The sequence below is a fragment of the Erithacus rubecula genome, assembly GCF_903797595.1.
Source record: "Erithacus rubecula genome assembly, chromosome: 4".
Lineage (NCBI taxonomy): Eukaryota > Metazoa > Chordata > Aves > Passeriformes > Muscicapidae > Erithacus > Erithacus rubecula.
Genome location: NC_136686.1, coordinates 60652303 through 60670864, shown reverse-complemented (window position 1 = coordinate 60670864; position 18562 = coordinate 60652303). Strand labels below are relative to the sequence as shown.

The window sequence follows — 18562 nt, the reverse complement described above, 5'->3', positions numbered from 1 at the left end:
TCCTTGATGGTATCTAGTGTCTGGTATGCCATTGGGATGACATTTTTGGTGTCTTTACTAATCAGTCAAGGTTAGCATGTCATTCATGTTAACTGCATGTTTGGTTTGTTTTGAGTTGTTTTCTTTTTTGCTAATTACCCCATACTTGCAAGAATTTCTAAAGCAATAAATAGTATAATGGCACTAAAATGAAACTGATGTCTGCTCACTTATTTTCTGTAGAATTAGAACACATTATCCCAAATAGGCAGATCTTTCAAATTGGTGCAAAAAAGTAAGTGGTGTCATCAGGGAAAAACAAAACCAAACCCAAAAAGCAGTTGCACGAAAGTCAGGTAAGTCTGGTGAACTTGGTTTGTGAAATATTGCAAAAGCAAGTTCACAAACATACATATCTTTTTTGAACAGCTGCTTAGTTTGACTGTGCCTGCCCTCTTTTTATTTACATATGTTGCACAGTGATTTGAAAGAGGCTATTATTCAAATAAATACCAATATTAGTATGCAGACTAGTGTGTTCAGGTGTGAACAAGTCTTCACCATTTGACATTGACACTTGGTTTCTTTCCCAGTCAGAAGCAGAAGCACAAGCACTTACTGATCATGAGCTAGGAATAATGAATAGATTGAACCAGCTGTTCCTGAACAGCCCAGTTGGCTGCTTTCCCTTCCATTAAATTCATTGAATAGATAGATAGATAGATAGATAGATAGATAGATAGATAGATAGATAGATAGATAGATAGACAGATAGATAGATAACATTTCCCTTTTTGCAAAGGTGTATGGTAAATTAATAAATATTGATAGATTTAATTTCAGAAGACAGACTTATGTGGGGTGTTTCATAATTGACTAAAAGACAGTTATTGATTTGGTGAGTGGTCCAAATTCAGCATAGGGAGTCAGGTTTTCAAAACTTGTGCTTTCCAGATTTGTCTACTGCATTTTAAAGCATCTTATGAAGACTAGAAGCTAAGAAAACTTTCCAGTAGAGGTGATGTACAGGGATAAAAGAAGAAACAGAAACCAAAAGCCCTGTTTTTCATTAATCTACAGAAATGAAGCATGGAGCTGGTCATCATCACAACAGATCTTTTATCTTGATATTAAAATGTCAGTGAATATCTACAAGTGTAGGAGAAGGAGTATCTCTTGAGTCTGAAGAAGAGCACACAGATTTATGCAGAGAATGTTTGAGAGGTCTTGGGGTGATCAGGAAACTGAGCAAACTGCCTGAGGGAGGCACAGAGAGGTGGGCAGATCTTCATAGCTCATGATCAGTTTTGCAGGTAAATACTCCTCCAAAGTTCTTTCTCTGTGCCCTTTGCACAGTACAACACAGCCATCCCAGAAAGTTTCAGTTCCAGGTCCTACAGAAGCTGGAGTCCTTTCTTTGGGAACACCATTTCAGTAAAGATCTGTCACTTAGAGTGATTTCCCATAGGATTTTAAAACTGATTTTCATAACTCAATTCCACTAAGCCTCAAGTTGGAAAAACAAAATATAATAGAGGTGTTGCAGAGCCCAGTGCCCTCCAGATGTGTGCAGGTAAAACCCTATAGCACATGGAGCCAGAAGAATAAAAGTCAGAAGCCCACTGTGTCAATTTATTTTCTTTTTTCTTTTCTCTTTTCTCTTTTTTATCTTTTTGGGTTTTTTTTTCTTCTAATAATTAATGATTTAAAGGCAGTTCCATTATTGCTTCAATCACTTTTCACCTATTTCCCTAATGGTTACCACTTGCCTCAACATTTACATTTGTTTTAATATTTGTAATTTTTGCATAATTTCTCACATTATATTTATTTGCACTTGCACTTTTTTTTTTAAATAAAGCATTCCATGGGGATAAATTTAATAAAAGTTTCTCATTAAAAGTTCCATAACAGCATGATTCCCAAACCTGAAACCAAAGTCCTCATATTTAACAGTTTTCATGACTCAATAGATTAAGTGTGAAATAGGAAATATAATAACAATAACAACATAGCCATATCCTGCACAGTTGTTTCACTTAAAATGATCCTTGAGAAGTAACATAATTCATAAATAAATCAATTCTCACAGAGTGAAATTTACTCAAAAGACTTGCTGAAATAGCTTTGATGTGACATTATAAAATGTGTGCACAGAAAGTTGTATGGGCAAGAGGCAAATCAAAAATTCACTGATATCTTTATATTGGAAGGCAGGGGAAAAAAAGAAAAAAATGGGAAAAAAGAAACCCCAAAGAGCACAAATCATCAAATTTCAGTTTTGCAGAGTCAGGTGTCTCCAGTCAGCTGCCTCTGCAGTGTTCATTTCAGAAAGATTAGCTCAGATCTAAATTCAAGTGGAAGTTCCTCTGTGGTCAGTGACAAGGTCTTGCCCTTGGGAAGTTCTCAGCTGCTCTGACTCCTTGTTCAGAGGAACCTGTAGCCTTCTGCTGTGACCAGGGCAGCAAATTCAGCCCCCCAGCTAATGCCTCTGTGTACAGGGGATAAATCCAAACCTTAACAAGTCTGAAAGTTTCTCCCTTGAGTGGGAAGTGGAGCTTTGCTTTCTGTACTTTCCAATACTGAATAATACAGAGAACAAAATATTTCCATGCCAGCAACCTCTTACCATTTAAGAGATATTCCACTTGCTTTAAAGTCCTCCAATGCACAATGGATGCATTGTTAGACTCCAGGCACTCTGCAAGTCTTTTGGAGCTATTTTTTTCTGGGGTTTTGGGTCAGGGGTGTTACTTTTGGGGTTTGTCTTTTTCTTTTTTTTCTTTCCCTTGATCAGTTTTCTTTATAAAATACTTCATCATATCACAACAGAGTCTGTGTAAATAGCAAGGGGAATGTCAACATCAAAAATTCTCACAGCTATGGCCAACTCTAGCTTTTTATTATACAAAGATTGTGATAGTTCCTAAGGCTCTTGGCACATTGCATGTTTCTGGACCATTCTTTGTTCAGCAGCTTCTTGTAGAAATCAGTCCCTGAAAGATACCCTGGGGATGTGTTCCTTTCTATTTATGGTTTGGGGGTTACAAGAGTAAGGATTTGAATTCATTCCACTGCACTAGAATGCTGGGGAACTTCACTGCTGTCATTCCATCCCTACTAATTTAAACCAATAGTAACTCCATAGTAGCTGTACATGGTACATCAACAAAGTCTCTTCAGATCATTTTCTTACACTGTATTTTTTAATTATTGACCAGCAGTGGTTTCATTGCATTAGGCTCTGCAGTTCTGGCATGATTTCTGTGAGAATTACCAGAAAAGTTTCAGGAAAAAAATCCTCCTGAAATTCAGCAGTCGGCAGTGTCTGGACTTAGGGTGGTAGGTTGGTGCTTCCTCACTTCCACATGTTCACCTGCAAGGCAGTAGTACTAAACTGGGAAGTAAAGTATATATTTACCAATAACAGCTAATTTAATATTTCATCTCCCTTATCTTTGTTGTGTTGAGACAGTACTGGATGGGCTAGGGACAGGCAGACATATTTGTTTAAGAAGTTATCGTACTGGGTATATATATATATATATATATATGTGTGTATATATATATATGTATGTATGTATGTATGTATGTATAAATAGGTATAGACTTGTTATGTTTATGTATATATAGAATTATATTTTACTGGCTCCCTGGCTGACTGAAGCTATTCAATAGCAAGATATGAAATGTCTAGTCAGATAGCAATGTCTTGTCACCACTCAGTCTCATGCTCTGGCACATTGTTTCAGTCGTGTTTCAGCTGTTTGAAAGCAAGACTCTCCAGCCTGGACGTGGCAGATCATTGGGAATCAAAACAATTTTTTCCTTTGTTTCCAGGACTGAGCTGTAGTTCTTTTTGGCTATGTCTTGCCATCTATCACACCATCTGCTACAGGGAAACATGTGTTTTAAGGAGCCAGAAGCATTATCTCCTACCATGCTAGGCATTTACTAGGTGAAACAATTCATGTCATACTATGAGCCCTCAGTCAGTTGTTGTCTTTATGAGTTTGTGGAATTTCAAGACCTAAACAATCTCATTTTCGGTGGTTTTACTGTGGATTATAAAGAAGCATCAATGAGATATAAACTTAGTGTTTAATAACCCATAAAACATGCTACAGCAAGGTTTTTAGCTACAAGGATCTGTAAAAAAGGGTTGAACTACATTGTAATGTCCTTTTGGGCTGCCAGTGCAACTGATGAAAGGGTTTGGACAATAAATTGAACTAATTATTGAGTTACAAAAGCCTTTCTTTGATTTTTTTTTTTTCTTTTTGCATTTCTAGAAACTTTTCTCCCACCTGGCAGTCTTGCTTTGTCATGAATTCCTGTCCTTGATTCTGTAATAGCCCTCATAAAACTTTGCAACATTGAGCATTTGTTTAAAACAGAGGGTTTTGCTGTCTATGGTTCAGGCATTTGCTGACTCACTGCAGTACCATTCTTTGCATTCAATTAACTGCAAAACCCAAGAAGCAGCAAGATTATTAACTGAACAGAATTTTTCTGAAAACAATGTGTATTCTTTCCATCTGACAGCTCTTGTCTGTAACACTGTGCAAAAGAGGGCCACACTCACACAGTCCAAAGACCCCCTAAATCTCTGAGCAGAACATTTCCAGGCAGACAGATTAAATTTTGGTGGAAATGCTGCAGACAAGTCACCAGTGTGATCAAATACCTATCACAAGTCATATTGCTTCCTAGGCTTTAAAAATGGTGAGTGGTATGTAGAAAAGAGTTTATTCATCTGTTGCCTGTATGTTCTGTTGGTTTGTAGATAGATGTAGTTTGATTTCAACACCCAAAATGCTGTTTGGGCAAGTTGCCCTGTTTGTGACAGGTTAGACTTCCTACAGCATGTTTATCAGAACTGCCTGGGGCCTCAGACTAACCATGATACATTTATTTGGCACTTAACAGTGATGTATTTATTGTCATTATTACTCAGCCATAAATTTGGAAACTTACAATACGTGTCTCTTCATTGCTTTCTAACTGAAATGTGAAAACACTGTGGGATTTCCATTTCAGGCCTCTTATTTCAAATGTTTTATACCAGAAACACAAAGAGAAGGGTAGATCGTCTCTGACTTACATTGACCTGGGTATCCACTTGTTCTTGCCTTCTACACACCAATATCAGTAGAGCTACAGTGACATAAACCAGAAGAATGCAGTCAAAAATCAGATCCTTCCTACACCAAATAATTTTCCACATCTGTTTCCTATTTGTCTTATAATGACATGTGGGATAATTTTGGGAATATATTCTGCTTTAACTGTCATGCCACTGACTCTGTAGCCTTATCAGATATCCATTGGTGTGCAGGTTGAGCAATAATAATCTACTAAGAAGAAATGCCAAGAAAATGTAGATTGATAATCACATTTTTCAATAATAGCTTGTAGCATTAGTGCTACATTCTATTATTGTAGTTGGGATTTAGCATTCTCTTCAATTTACTACTTTTATTTATTGTGCAAGATCTAGATATGGACCCTACAGTTGAATTCCAGAAATGTTTTTCTGTTGGATTATTTATTCATCTCTGGTTAGAAGGAGCAAAGTTAGAAAACTGGAGAGAAGCAAGGAATGTGTCTGGATTATTAAGAACCAGAAAGAAAGACAACAAGAAAGAGAGAAATGTAATACTGTGTCAGATAGTGCAGATACAGGATGACTGTATAAACATAATCAGGCAGACTACATGTACAAGAACATGTTTTAGGAGATTGAGCTTGAATTCTGGGATCAAACTTCACTAATCTGTGTCCAGCCTTTTTATCTTACAGTGCAGTAAGCCATGGATGGCTGTCCTAACAGGTCATTTCCCTTCATCTTTTCCTTCAGTGAATGGAAGGAAAGGTGAAATCCATCTCATGTTCTTTTGAAACTATGCAATAAATGCAGAGAGATATGTGCTTGCATGATGTAATTGAACAAGCCTGTAATAAAATCTGTAGCCTGTGACTTACAGAATCATGGACACAGTGGGTTTAAAGTAAGACTATTTGAAATTATATTTGATCACTAGCTTGGCCCATGCCTGGATTCAGTGTGGATGAGCAATATAGAGAAGGCAGAGTGCCAAGGAAGATGCTGCTGCCAAGGTGGAGGTTGATCTCTTCTCTTTGGGGCTCCTTGACTTAATTAGGTGTCAGTAAAATTAAACTCAGTGCAGGTGGGAAATGGAAATCACAGGTTTTGCTGAGGTCTTCACAAGTCTTCTCTGAATGTTGAAGACTTCTGTGCAAAAAGCATCTATTCTTCTAGTTTTATCCTCAGTGCAAAATGTAAGATAAACATACTATTCAAATTGATTGGCAGACTTGGTCCCCCAGTTAAAATTAATTAAATGTACTGAAAAGCCCATTGCTTTGGATTTATTTACCTTCATTTGACTTGGTGTTGACTGAGGCCCTTTTTAATCTTGGTTTATATTCCCCTATGATTTGACCTCAGCCTTTATATTTTAAAAGTTTCATTGCAAGGTATTGAATAGTAGTAATAACAATAACGATAATAAGAAAAATTTAAGAATGTATATAAAATAGTAATTCACTCATACTCAGACTAGGAAAAGCAGAATTTAGCATCATGTTATGTACTAATCTACAGTGGAGGCACATTTCAGAAAATAATAGTAAAAAATAGATTTTATCTTTTTTCAGATGAAAGTTTCTAATTCTTGCTTCTTCAGTTACTATTACTCAGATGTATTCTCAGTGAAAGAAAAAATAATTTCATAAACCCATGACAATTAATATGAAAATAAATTATATGTGATGTGGAACAGAAGAGATATAAACTGTTTATGTGCATTTTTGCCTTTAACCAGCATTCAGCACATACTGATTAGGAGATGGGCACTTTTACCAGATCCTCCCCCAGTGCAATTTGACTTCCCTGAAGCCACAAGCCCCACTTCACTCTTTTTAGTTCAAATTACTTCTTAGTGTTCTTTCATCAAATAATGTTGATTTTCACTTCTTTTTTAATTTTTTTTTGTTATTTTTTTTTATTTCACAGGACAACATTTTTAGAATGGAAGACTCACATTTTGAAAATGGGAGGGGAAAAAGCCCTTATGATCCCAAACTGCTGACAGCTTCACTTTTAGTAGGTAGGTGCCACATAACAAGTTCAATGAGATGTGCATTCACTGTAAATAATTTACCAGTTTTCTGCTTTTTTTTTTTTTTTTTCCCTCCTTGCAGCACCTATGATAGGCATTTGTTTTATGCAATTTATTTCTAGGTTGAAGTAATTCTGCTTTAATTTTAGTACAGTTGACCCAAGTGTCCTGAGGTGTAAACTGAGACTCAGGTGTCACAAGAGCTGCTTTATGCCCCTGTAGGACCTGCTAAGTGTTTTTCCTCCTCATGTCTTGGTGGAGGCATTTTAATCACCCAGTTTGCAGACTGGCCACACTGGTGGTCACACAAGCACAGCTGAGAGCTAAGTGAGAGCAGGAATAAATAACTCCTTACACCAGTTTTTCTGCCAAGGAATGTCTGTCACCCAGCTTTACCATGCATGGGAGCTGGAGAACAATGAACAGCCACAGGTCTAGGCCCTAAGGTGATCTTTCAGCTGAAGAGATCTGTCTGAATAAAATTAAATTCCTGGCCAGAACAAAAAGATTTAAATAAATTAATTGTTTCTGAATTGGTAATACTTCATTTAATGGAATATGTAAATATGGAGCAATGGACTGTGTCAATCTAATTGAACTAATGCAATTGATTGAATTTACCTAATTGATTTAACTTATCTAATTAAATTAAATATGTTCATTGCTATAAATTTACCCTCACAAAAAAGGCAAAAAGATGTTTTGTGAGACTAAATTAGGAGGAAACCTCTGCCTAGGTATAGCTACCTTATCTTTAACATCCTTACACGTAACTTTCTGGCAATTTCTTACAACTTGAAATCCAGCATTATTTTCAGAAAACTGGAGATTCTCTTATCTCAGAAGTCTTCAGGAAATGACACAGAACAAGGTACATTGGTTTCTTCAGGCCTTTGTCCATATTGTTAGCCTAAGGCCTTGCCTACCATCTGCCCTTGTTCTATTTACGTTGCATTTAAAAATTAAGCTATTCAAAATAGACAGCAACAAAAATTTAGTCCTAAGTGTGCCTCATTTCCTGATCGTAGAAGCCCATAATGATCCCAGGTGATGAGCTAACCTGGGGACACACACTTTTTAACAGGAAAAACAGGAAAGGCATCCACATCTTGCTGCAACTTGTACCCTGTACAAACAGAAAGGATAAAAAGAGTGTGTGTAAAAGGCCAGTGTATAAATTAGTGCCTGGAGCAACCTGAATTTGTGGCAGAGCTACTCTTAAGCGAATAGCTGTACTATTTACTTTAATATACAATAAAGAAGAGAATGATGACAAGCCAGTATTACATGGTGCACCCGGAATGCAACTGCACAAAGTCAACAGAGTCTAGCTTTTCACATTCCTTTTTTTTTTTCACTCAGTCCGTCACAAATATGATTATCTTACTTCCCTTGGCTTAGATTTCATGTCTTTAAAACATCTTTGCTTTCTTGAACCCACTTCCTGTCACTATAATTTTCACTCCATGTATATTTCTTTCTAATAAAGAATAGCCTGAGCATGATAATTTGTTTTCAATCAGGGCTGTTAGAGCCACTGGGTGTAATAAGACAATAGAAAATGGTACAAATGGAGCATTCAAAGCCAGTGACTAATTTCTACTTCAGTCACACAAAACTCAGGGTGAAGCTAAAATTAGCATTCCTGCATCCTGAACACGAGCAGCCTTCTTTCTCTGCCTCACAGCCACATTGCATTACTGATTATGATGTTGCATTTTCTGCAGGGTATGTATTGCAGAGGGTGTATGCCAAATTCACTGCTGGTTCTTTGCCTAAAAATAACTCCTCTTTGCCAAAAAACCCCTCATTTTTTATGGCAAAATTATGACCCAAGACAAAATAATTTCCTCCCCACCAAAACAATTCAGAGCAGGGAATGAACTGGCCAAGCAGTGACTGCATGGAGAGGTTTGGTCCCTCTGCTCTTCAAATCAAGGGAGTGAAGCAGTGAGTGTGGGCATCAGGGCCAGAGGAGACCCCTGACCACAAGGGTGTCACCAAGGGCATGGATTCACTGCTGCTTCTCTTCTGCTTCTTCTCTGAGCTGTAGCTCAGCTGTTCCTGGCCCTTCACCTGACAGAATATCCTCATAAGTGACCATGGTTTGTCTAAGATTTAATAGGGCAGCTATGCAAAAGAATTCCCCAGCATTCATTAATTTGCAATGCTATAATTAGTAATTCTAGGTAACTATCACGAAAGTTTAAAAAAAATAGGCTAAGAAGAGTAATTTAGATGACTACATACAGGAGGGAAACATTATCTCTCCATCAGAAACACTGAACAGATATTTTGCAAAGTGTGGGAGGAGAAAACGTTTGTGACACCATAACTAGGAAGTAAATTTTAGGTAGGTGAAATGCAGGAATTTGGGCAAAACATAAATGTTAATTTGCAAAAAGTAACTTCAGGTCTTTAATAGCCATTAATACTCAGGAGACCTATTCTATATTTCAGCTGAAACAAACTCTCACCAGTGTAAAGAGGATCTTCAGTTTTCCCTCTCTCCTAAAAAAATCAATAGCATTTGAAAAAAAAACCAAAAAACACCACACTAAAGCAAGACAAAAATAAACAGTTCATCATTATTAAATTGTTCCAATATTTTTCCAGTATACATTCCTTGTTCCATCCACCTGCAAACATTTTTCATTATTTTTTTAACAGTTGTTCATTAAAGTTGGTTATTGCTACCCTGCTCTAAAGTAAATGCCAGCTGGGAACATGATATAACTACTTCCTAGTAATGTTAGACTGTGCTGCCATTCCCATCTATGTGCTGCTAACTAAACAGTCTCCATTTGAGTGGGCTAATGCATGAAATGTAGAGACTAAGAAATCCCTGGGCACCACTCATGAGTATTCCAGTGCAGGAGGAAAACGAGAAGCAGCATGGTTTCCAAGGAATATAATCACAGGAGAAAATATCACTGAATGTGTTAGACTAAAGGAATTGTATTGGCATAGTTAAAAAAAAAAAAAAAAAGAAAAAACCAAACAAACAACAACAACAAAACAAAACCCTTCAGAGAAGGAAGTAGACAGCATTGTCCTGTCTACAAATGTTTTCAAACTCTTAATTTCCACTTTCTCCTTAAAGTTTAAAAGACTTCTAAATCTGCTGACAATAGAAATAACGCAGTGAGGACTATCCATGACATTAAAGAATCATTTTCCACACTAGCAATGAGTAAATTTCAGTCCAAAAGAAGAGATATGCACAGGGAAATAAAGATGAATGTACATCTATCTAGACAGCAGGCAAAATCCTCATGTAGCTTTTGCATAGTACTAACTCAAAGGATGTGCACATCTGGGACATGACTTGAGGCTCACCCTGCATTTTGCAAAAATTATCTAAAGCCTTACAAAAATAAATGGTTTTCTTTGGTATTTCTGGCTGGAAGAAATCAAAATCCCCTTTTTGCTTGACTACAGCAGATCAGTTCAAACTGCAGGCACTGATCTAGGTACACTGAAACTTGCAGGGGCTGTAGTAGGGTTGCTAGAAAGGTCAGACAGTTTTCTACAGACCCTTCCCCATTTGAAACATGCTGAAGCCAGTTATTGCCAAAACTATTATCCTGTGACCACTGAAGAAAAAGTGTCAGCCAGAAGAGCCTTCTAGTGTCCTCTTGGGTTGAGCTGAGTCCAGCCTGGAAAATATGTTCATTTCCAGTGGTGTTTATATGTCAAGCTAGAAACAGAAGTGTCAAAAAAACCCCTCACAATTCTAAATATTTCAAATATATAATTTTAATTCGTTTTCAAACTGCATTTGGTTTAATTTTAGCAATATAGTATTAAATATAGATTTTTTTCTTGACTGATTGACCTTTAGATCTGTTGATAACTAAGAAGAAAAATAAGTCTTGTTGTTTTTTCCATTCCCCTTTGATTTCTATTGATTTATCAGAACTCACTAGGGATTGAAAGACAAGAAAATGAAGATAAGGTTAAAGAAAGGTTAAGCATAGCATCAAAGCCCTTTTCACAGGCAAAAAGGTTTTATGATCTTTAAAATCTCAGCTGCATACTCTGTACATAATAATAACTATAATTAAGTGATTGTCTCCCCTTCAAAAAAAAAGTTGAAAATGACAGAGAAGAATGGTAAGTCGTTAATTAATGATATGCTGTTCTGTTTCCCTTCTGATTACACCTCCTACTGGGCATGACTGGTCTGTTTGCTCTAATCTCTGCTCTGAATTCGTTCAATTCCACGCATTTCTGCTATCATGTTTTCACCCTTCCTGACTTTCATGGCTACCATATGGTACAGAGCCACTGTAGGCTCACTTGGTGATTTCATGGTGTCACTGTTCAGGGGAAAAGATGCCAGTGATATCCAATAGACATGCTTGGATCTGGTTGTTCTGCCATGGAAATACCTAAAATTGCCATGAAAATGATGAAATTGTTTCCTAAAAGGCTATTTTAAAATGGGGATATGGTAGAGTTCGTCATGGCCATGAAAAATGTATTACCTTAGCTAAAGAAAAAGTTATTTTATCCTCCAATTTGTCTTTTCCACAAAGGACCAGTGTAATATGGCTAGCTTGAAAGTAGTTGGAAGGGATGTTTTTTAATTCCATTTTAACAGTATAGGGTAGGTTATCTCATTTCACATACAGATGTAGAACACAGTTTTAAAAATGCATTTTTAGCATTTTTGATTCAGAGTGATTTCATGGACAAGCTCTAAATTAATGTCAGAATAATATATGTTGTACTTTGATCCCTGGTTCTTTTCTGTGGGTCTCGTTACAATGTCATTATTATTATTACACTCTCTACCAGCTGGCAGGTATTTAATTTGACCTGCTCCTTAGAATTTAGACAGTCTCTTTCCCTCTCTCTGACTCCTCTGTGGCACTTCTAGCTGGATGAGAAGGGAGACACTGGGATGAGTTTCATCTCCAGCTAGGCTATGTCTGTGCCATTTATGGGCTGAAGTATCATAGGTCAATTTTTAGTTCAGTTTTTCACTGTGAAATGCATGGGGGTCAGGGTAGCAGGGAATGGTCTCGTTTATTCTTTCACTTAGCTGTTGCCCTTTGCCAGTAGCACAGTTACAAAGGTGGCCAAAGGAGAAAGGCATCTTCTGTCTTTCCTATAAAATATTTTCTGAGGATCTGCTCAGTGAAAGAAAAAATTAAAGAAAGAAAGAAAGAAAAAAAAAAAAAAAGAAGATAAACAAACAAACCAAAACAAAACAGCGACAGCAACAACAACAACAAAAAAAAAAAAAATCCAACAACAGCAATCCCAAAGGAACAATCAAAACAAAACAAAAAAATGGCAACCAATATAAAAACCACATAAGTTCTATAGGAAAAATTGAAGACACCTAAGGACTTTCTGAACCAAAAGTGACTGAGCTGAGCTCTTCAGTTTCCAGACTCACATAGATCCAGTGGGTTGGAAGGATCCTCTGGAGATGTCAGAACAAACTCCTGTTCTAAACAGGACAATTTCAGTTAGGTGGGTTTTCTGAGGCTGCATACTCCTGCCTGCCAGGGTAGGTGCATTGGCTGCCACTGTTCCAGCCTAAAAATTCAAACATATTTTTGCAAAGTGCACAGCAGTCAGCACATACAGCTCGTTTGTGAAAGATTGCAATTAAACTCTCCAGTGAGAAATTGGTTCTAATCTCTATTTCCAATGACAATACATTGCATATGGTCTGTTGTTTTGTAATTTACTCATTAGCCCTATTAGTGAAATATGAACATATGACAGCTTTCTCTGTCTTACAATGACTGGAAAATTGAGGAATGTTTCTTACAATGATGTCCTCCCACAGATGGAGAACTGTACTCTGGCACAGCAGCAGACTTCATGGGCAGGGACTTTGCCATTTTCCGAACTCTGGGGCATCACCATCCCATCAGAACAGAGCAGCACGACTCCCGGTGGCTAAATGGTATGTAAAATGTACATTTCTCTGGTTACACTCATCCAGCCATTAAAGACTAGCACACAGCTCCATTCCAGCAACATCTGTGACATATACACTCCTCTTTTATTAGGAGCAGAATTCCGTCTTAAACCAGTTAAAGTAATCAAAATTGATTTATAAATAAGCATTTTTTTTGTTTAATTACACTGAGATTTGTAGAGTGTGATTAAATTTAAAACACACACAGACACTATAAGCAGCACAGTCATGTGAGTTGGACAGAAGCTCAAGGCTTGAGGCATCAAACCACACATGAACACAAAGTCTCTCCAGAACCTTGGGCAGGATTATGCCTTGTACAAGGTTTAATTTTTGCTGTGTTGAAGGGGATGCTGGCCACACCCAGCAGAAAGTCAACGAGCAGAACTTCATGAGCAAGCCAAAGTTGTCAGGAGTTTGGAAAAAGAGAAAAGGGTCCTGAGGATTCCAAGTGATTTGGTTTCAAATATCCCATAGTTTAGCAAGGCACAATAGCTTACATTATTGTATGGATATTAGCAATAAAGCCTGTGGTTGTTTATTTGCATTCTGAGGAGGGGAAGATAGTTTCAGAGAAAATCTGATTTTGGCTTAGTGTACCAAAATACTTTAGAGTGCATCTGAGTACTCTATCCAAGTTCTACTGAAGTCAAATTTCCAATAGCTCAAATGGAATTACACTTGGCTCTAGCCATACAAGGATATGAGCATTTCAGAAATGAGAATTCATTGTCTGAAAAAGCTGACACTTGATTTAAGTAATACTAACTGTGGTTGCTGAGTTAATTTCAATTTAATTTTTTTAAGAGTTAACTAGCTCTACTTTTGCTGTACATACTGCTTGCACCTGCACTGCTTTTGAATTCATAAATTATTTTATTCTTAGGCATTTTTTGCTCCTAGCCTTATTATTTATGTCTCTGCTGAGGTTCAGGCTTTCTTATGTGGTTTTGCAATTTAGTGCAAACTGTTCACACAAATTTTAATGTGTAAGAGCAGAGTATGTTTTAAAACACAGTTTGTTATTAGCTAGTCAAGACCTTCTGGTATCAAACTGGATATCACATCAGCTGTACATACAATCCACAACAAATCAGCCACTGACTCATAATTAAAACCACAAGATGTTATTGCAGGTTGGATTAACTCTATATGTAACATATATTGGATACACAGATCGTGTAAGTGTGTATAGGACAAGTATGGAGCTGTATCTTAGTATGGAAAGTTTATGAATCTCATGTATATACTGTTAAATTTAGTTTTGCTGCAATTTATGTGGACTACTATTTGGAGAACTGACTCAGATCTACAACGTTTCAGTTCTACAATCTGTGTTTACCCAGTAACACAAAAATTGTATTCACTGGGTGATGTTATTATGACAGTAAACAAGATTTCTGGACTTCAGGAAACAGTAAAGTGCAAGGGTTATAGACATACCCATCTATCTTGACACCTGGTAGAGTAATAATGTGTTAAAGATGACCAACATCAACTTTTGTTATGATAGTCATGATGACATTTTAAAGCCCAATCATGCAAGCAAAATCTGCTTTTGTGCAGTAGATTTGCACCATGACAGCTGAGTCAGGAGGATTTATGCAGTGGGAAAATGCAGCCATTGTCCACAGGCCCTGTACTTCACTGCTGGAAATGTGTCATTCTGTTGTGGATTCAGTTATCAGTCTTTCAGCACTAAATGTGAGAGCTGCTTTTCCCAAATTAGCACTAAGGTTACATCTGACAGGGTGGAGAAACCCCAACTGCTTTGTGCTCAAGGTGGGGGGAGGATGACCCTCGAGCTTTCTTGAATTTAAGTATTTTACAAAATGAGCATAAAAGTAGAAAGGCAGCATTTTTTGTATCACAGGATGAAGGTGATTTCCAACTCCTAAGTAAAGTTGTTGCACTATATTCCTGTATGGAAAGTTTCAAACTCAATTCAGAACAAGATAAGAATCAAATTGAAACCTTTAGAAATTATTCTCATAACGGTCCATAATTTAATAGAGAACGATCCTTAAGTACATTTTTGAAATCTCTCTCTCTCTGCTGCAACTTAATACATTTACCTTCCTATTATGGAAAGATTGGCCTAAAATCTGCACTACAACATTCCTATTAGAGGCTCTGAGGCTTTGCTGTTAATTTCCCAGTGATAAGATCCTGGCAGCCTTTCCACACAACTCTCCTAATTTCAGCATCTAACATGGAAACCCAAAAGTTTGGGTTTGAAACTCTGCAGGCATACCAGTCCTTTGATTATTGTTTTTGTCATTTTTCTTTTTAAAATATAATTATAAAAGAAGCTCTGTGTTTGCACATATTTAAAGTGGATATATTTTAAATGAAACAATCTCTCATTGGAGAATTAGGTGTTCACTCTTTTCTTAAAGATCTATACAAACTATTCTTGAACTTTAAGTTTGCAGACCCTTATAAGTTTTTTAGTAAAGACATGTATTTCTACGTAGTGGTGGGTTTGCTTTCCTAATTTATTTTTACAGTGTACTTAGCCTCAGGTGATAAAACAGTATTCTAAGGGCATATCCTGAAAGCTGCAGGACAACAGTTCTGATAAAACTTAGAAACAAATTCTCATCCCTGTAGAATTTCTTAGTTAGGCATCCAGTTCCAAGACCTTGCTGGTGTTTACTTCAGTCAGAGCAGGAGCTCAACTGCTTTTTCCATACTAAGGTCAGAGCTGACAGGGTGCAGAAAGCACAGCTGTTTGGTACCAAAAATGGAGAGGAGAAGACAGTTGCACGTGAAGAGCTTGCAAACTTTTCCCAGAAATCATCTTGCCCTGAACTGGCACAAAAGTAGAACAACATTACACAGAGTGATTAACTTTTTGGATTTAAGCAGGAGCACAGAGTTACTGCAGAGATTACAGTCACATTCTGGAGATGTTCAACCTTCTTACAGAAATTGTATGTTTTGGGGAAGAGAACTGTGCCCAGCCCAAGGGAAGGTGCTGACCAGCAGCTCTTAAAGACTTCTTAAGTCTCTTAGAGATATGAAATACTCACAGGCTTCTAAAGCTTTCATTTTGTATAAATAATTAAACAGTCACCAAGCCAAATAAAACAAGGGAGACTGATTCTATAGCCATGTAGTCAGGGCATTAATCTAGAAGCTAGGGAACTATACATCAGTCACTGTAGCAGTGTATATTTAATTATTGATACAGAGTTGGCCAGATGTGACAAGGAAGCATTTGCAAAAGCACAGTAAAATAAGCGGGTGCTCAGGGAAGTTATGGACATGAAAAGCTGCAGTTCAGTGCCCCAGACTGAATCACAGGGTTTGTTATAAGCCATGTCCATGCATACATCAGACATTATTGGCTCCTCTGGTACGTGCACTAAGTTTACTCTGCACAAAAGAGGCTTTGGCAATATTACTCAGTCCCAGTGAGGGTCAAGAATTGTTCTGAACTCTCAGAAGAAAAATTCTGAAGTTGAAAAAAATCTTCTGTACAGTTTTTCTATAGGGAGCAACAGCCTTGATTTTACATATATATCTTACAAGTACATGATTCCCTTTAAATGTGCCATTGCCTCTCATAGTTCAGAGGCATAAAGTTATTTTAAAGAAGCACGTATCATGTCCTGCTTCCATGAACTGCTGCAGAAGTTAAAAAAAGGAGATGAGTAGAGGCCTGAGCGGGTGGGAGCAGCTTCTCCTGGAGGCAGGGAGTTCCCTGCTGCACAGCAGGCAGCGTTTGCTGTACACCATCCCCACTGCCTTGTGCAAGGGCTGAGGGCATGGCCAGAGGCAAAAAGGCAGAATTGGCCGTGCAGTCTACCAGAGCAAATGCTGAGCAATGCAAAGGCAGTGCACCCAAGGCAGTTTTCAAGCTGAAGATTAGAGTGGAAGGAGAGAGCTTAAAGCTGCTCTCATCTTCTCTGACTTGAGCACAGGGGATCTGGCCTTAAATTGTTAACATTTTGTAAAATGAATAACCATAAACATTTATTTTAAAAGCAAAGCAGGATTGGACTGAGCAAAATCTGAAAGGAAATGAAATCACAAAAGCTGCATTAGGATAGTATTATGAATCTGGTTTACACCCCAGAAATCCTGGCCTCTCTCACTCTCTTTACTAGACCTGGGGTTAAGAGAGATTGTCAGTCTGGATTTCCAGACTTGGCTTGGAATTTCCTTGCTTTTTATGGGTTTTAAACCATTCTATGATATTATTTTAGCATACTTTCCATGGCTTAATTTTTAAAGTGGAGCAGTAAGTGTGCTTAGTCCCCTGAGGTTATTGTCCTTGGTAATCTTTACTTTATGGTTACATAAACAGCTGAGAGTTATAGAAGCTGAGCGACTGTTCAATAAAAAAGAAAATGCCCTCTTAAATTTAACAGGGTCCAAGGCAGGAAACACAGACTTGATACTTTCCTGGCATTCAAACAGAACTGTAGACATCACTTTGTGTTGTTTCCACTCACGACACTGTGTTGAATGTCCCAGAATTGGCATTGCACACGCATGATTTTGAATGTATATGTATTGCACTAATATGGCAGCAGAATAAAAATATTGCAGGTAGTCTACAGGATTTTTACCTCTCTAACAAAATGCATGAAATGTCAAAGTGCTAGAAATTAATTACTCTTGCTGAGATTTGGGTGTGTACATATTCTGATCCTTGAACCTGTTCTTAGTCTTTGGTCAACCACACCAAACCTGTTTCCTACCTATACATAGCCACTGGTGGCTCCCTCTGCTGTGCCACTCTCTTCTCCATAAATGCCTTCCTAGTTTCCCATTTTCCAGCTCACCTCCTGCACATTCTCAATCCTGTTACACCGCATGCAATAAAATACAGGTATCAGCTGTGGAAAGGGGACACAAAACCCAACCATCCTGGTACCTGGGGGTGTTTCATAAAATACATCTAAGATCTTATTTGAGGAAGGAGGTGATGAATGCTGCAAATTCAATAAATCTCCATCAAGAGAAGAACTATTTAAACACAGGACATTAGGAAAAAAAATTGTGAACTGCATATGAATTTATTTAGTCTTCAAATTAGAAGTCTTATACAATGATGGGAATGAAAGTAGAAAAAGCTGTCCAATGGAAGTAGTCAGTGAGGAAGCCTAGCTGGTTTTAAAAGGAACTCAGGTAACATTTTATGTGTTGTTATATAGCACACTTGCCTGACATCCTAAGAGACTACAGTGAGTAGAGTATAAGAAGTCTCTTCCAGGTCTGCATTACCATGAATTTACAAGGACATAATTAAACCTTTTGAGTGAAAGCAGTGAGGCAATTTTTTTTTGTGCATGTCATTTTTTTGTTGTTGTTCTTTTGGTGTTAATTTTCCTGTGAAAGGATCTCTTGCATTTAAAATAGGCATTTCTATATTTGAACAGCTGATATATCCTATCATGCAGGCTGTAGTGTGGACTGAATTTCCACTTTCCCACCACAGCTTACAGGAGCATGAACAGCTCCAACACTTGCAGAACAAAAC

General features: G+C 37.5%; 1 protein-coding gene across 1 annotated transcript in view; it reads left to right on the top strand.

Moving 5' to 3' along the window:
* The window catches only part of SEMA3A (semaphorin 3A), a gene marked incomplete at its 3' end in the record, with an annotated part of 138941 nt that overhangs the window by 90090 nt on the left and 30289 nt on the right, over positions 1–18562 (top strand). The window contains exons 5-6 of the mRNA XM_079304479.1: positions 7019–7112; positions 12934–13053. Coding sequence (XP_079160605.1) covers positions 7019–7112; positions 12934–13053 — 214 coding nt within the window. The remainder of the gene's footprint in view (positions 1–7018; positions 7113–12933; positions 13054–18562) is intronic.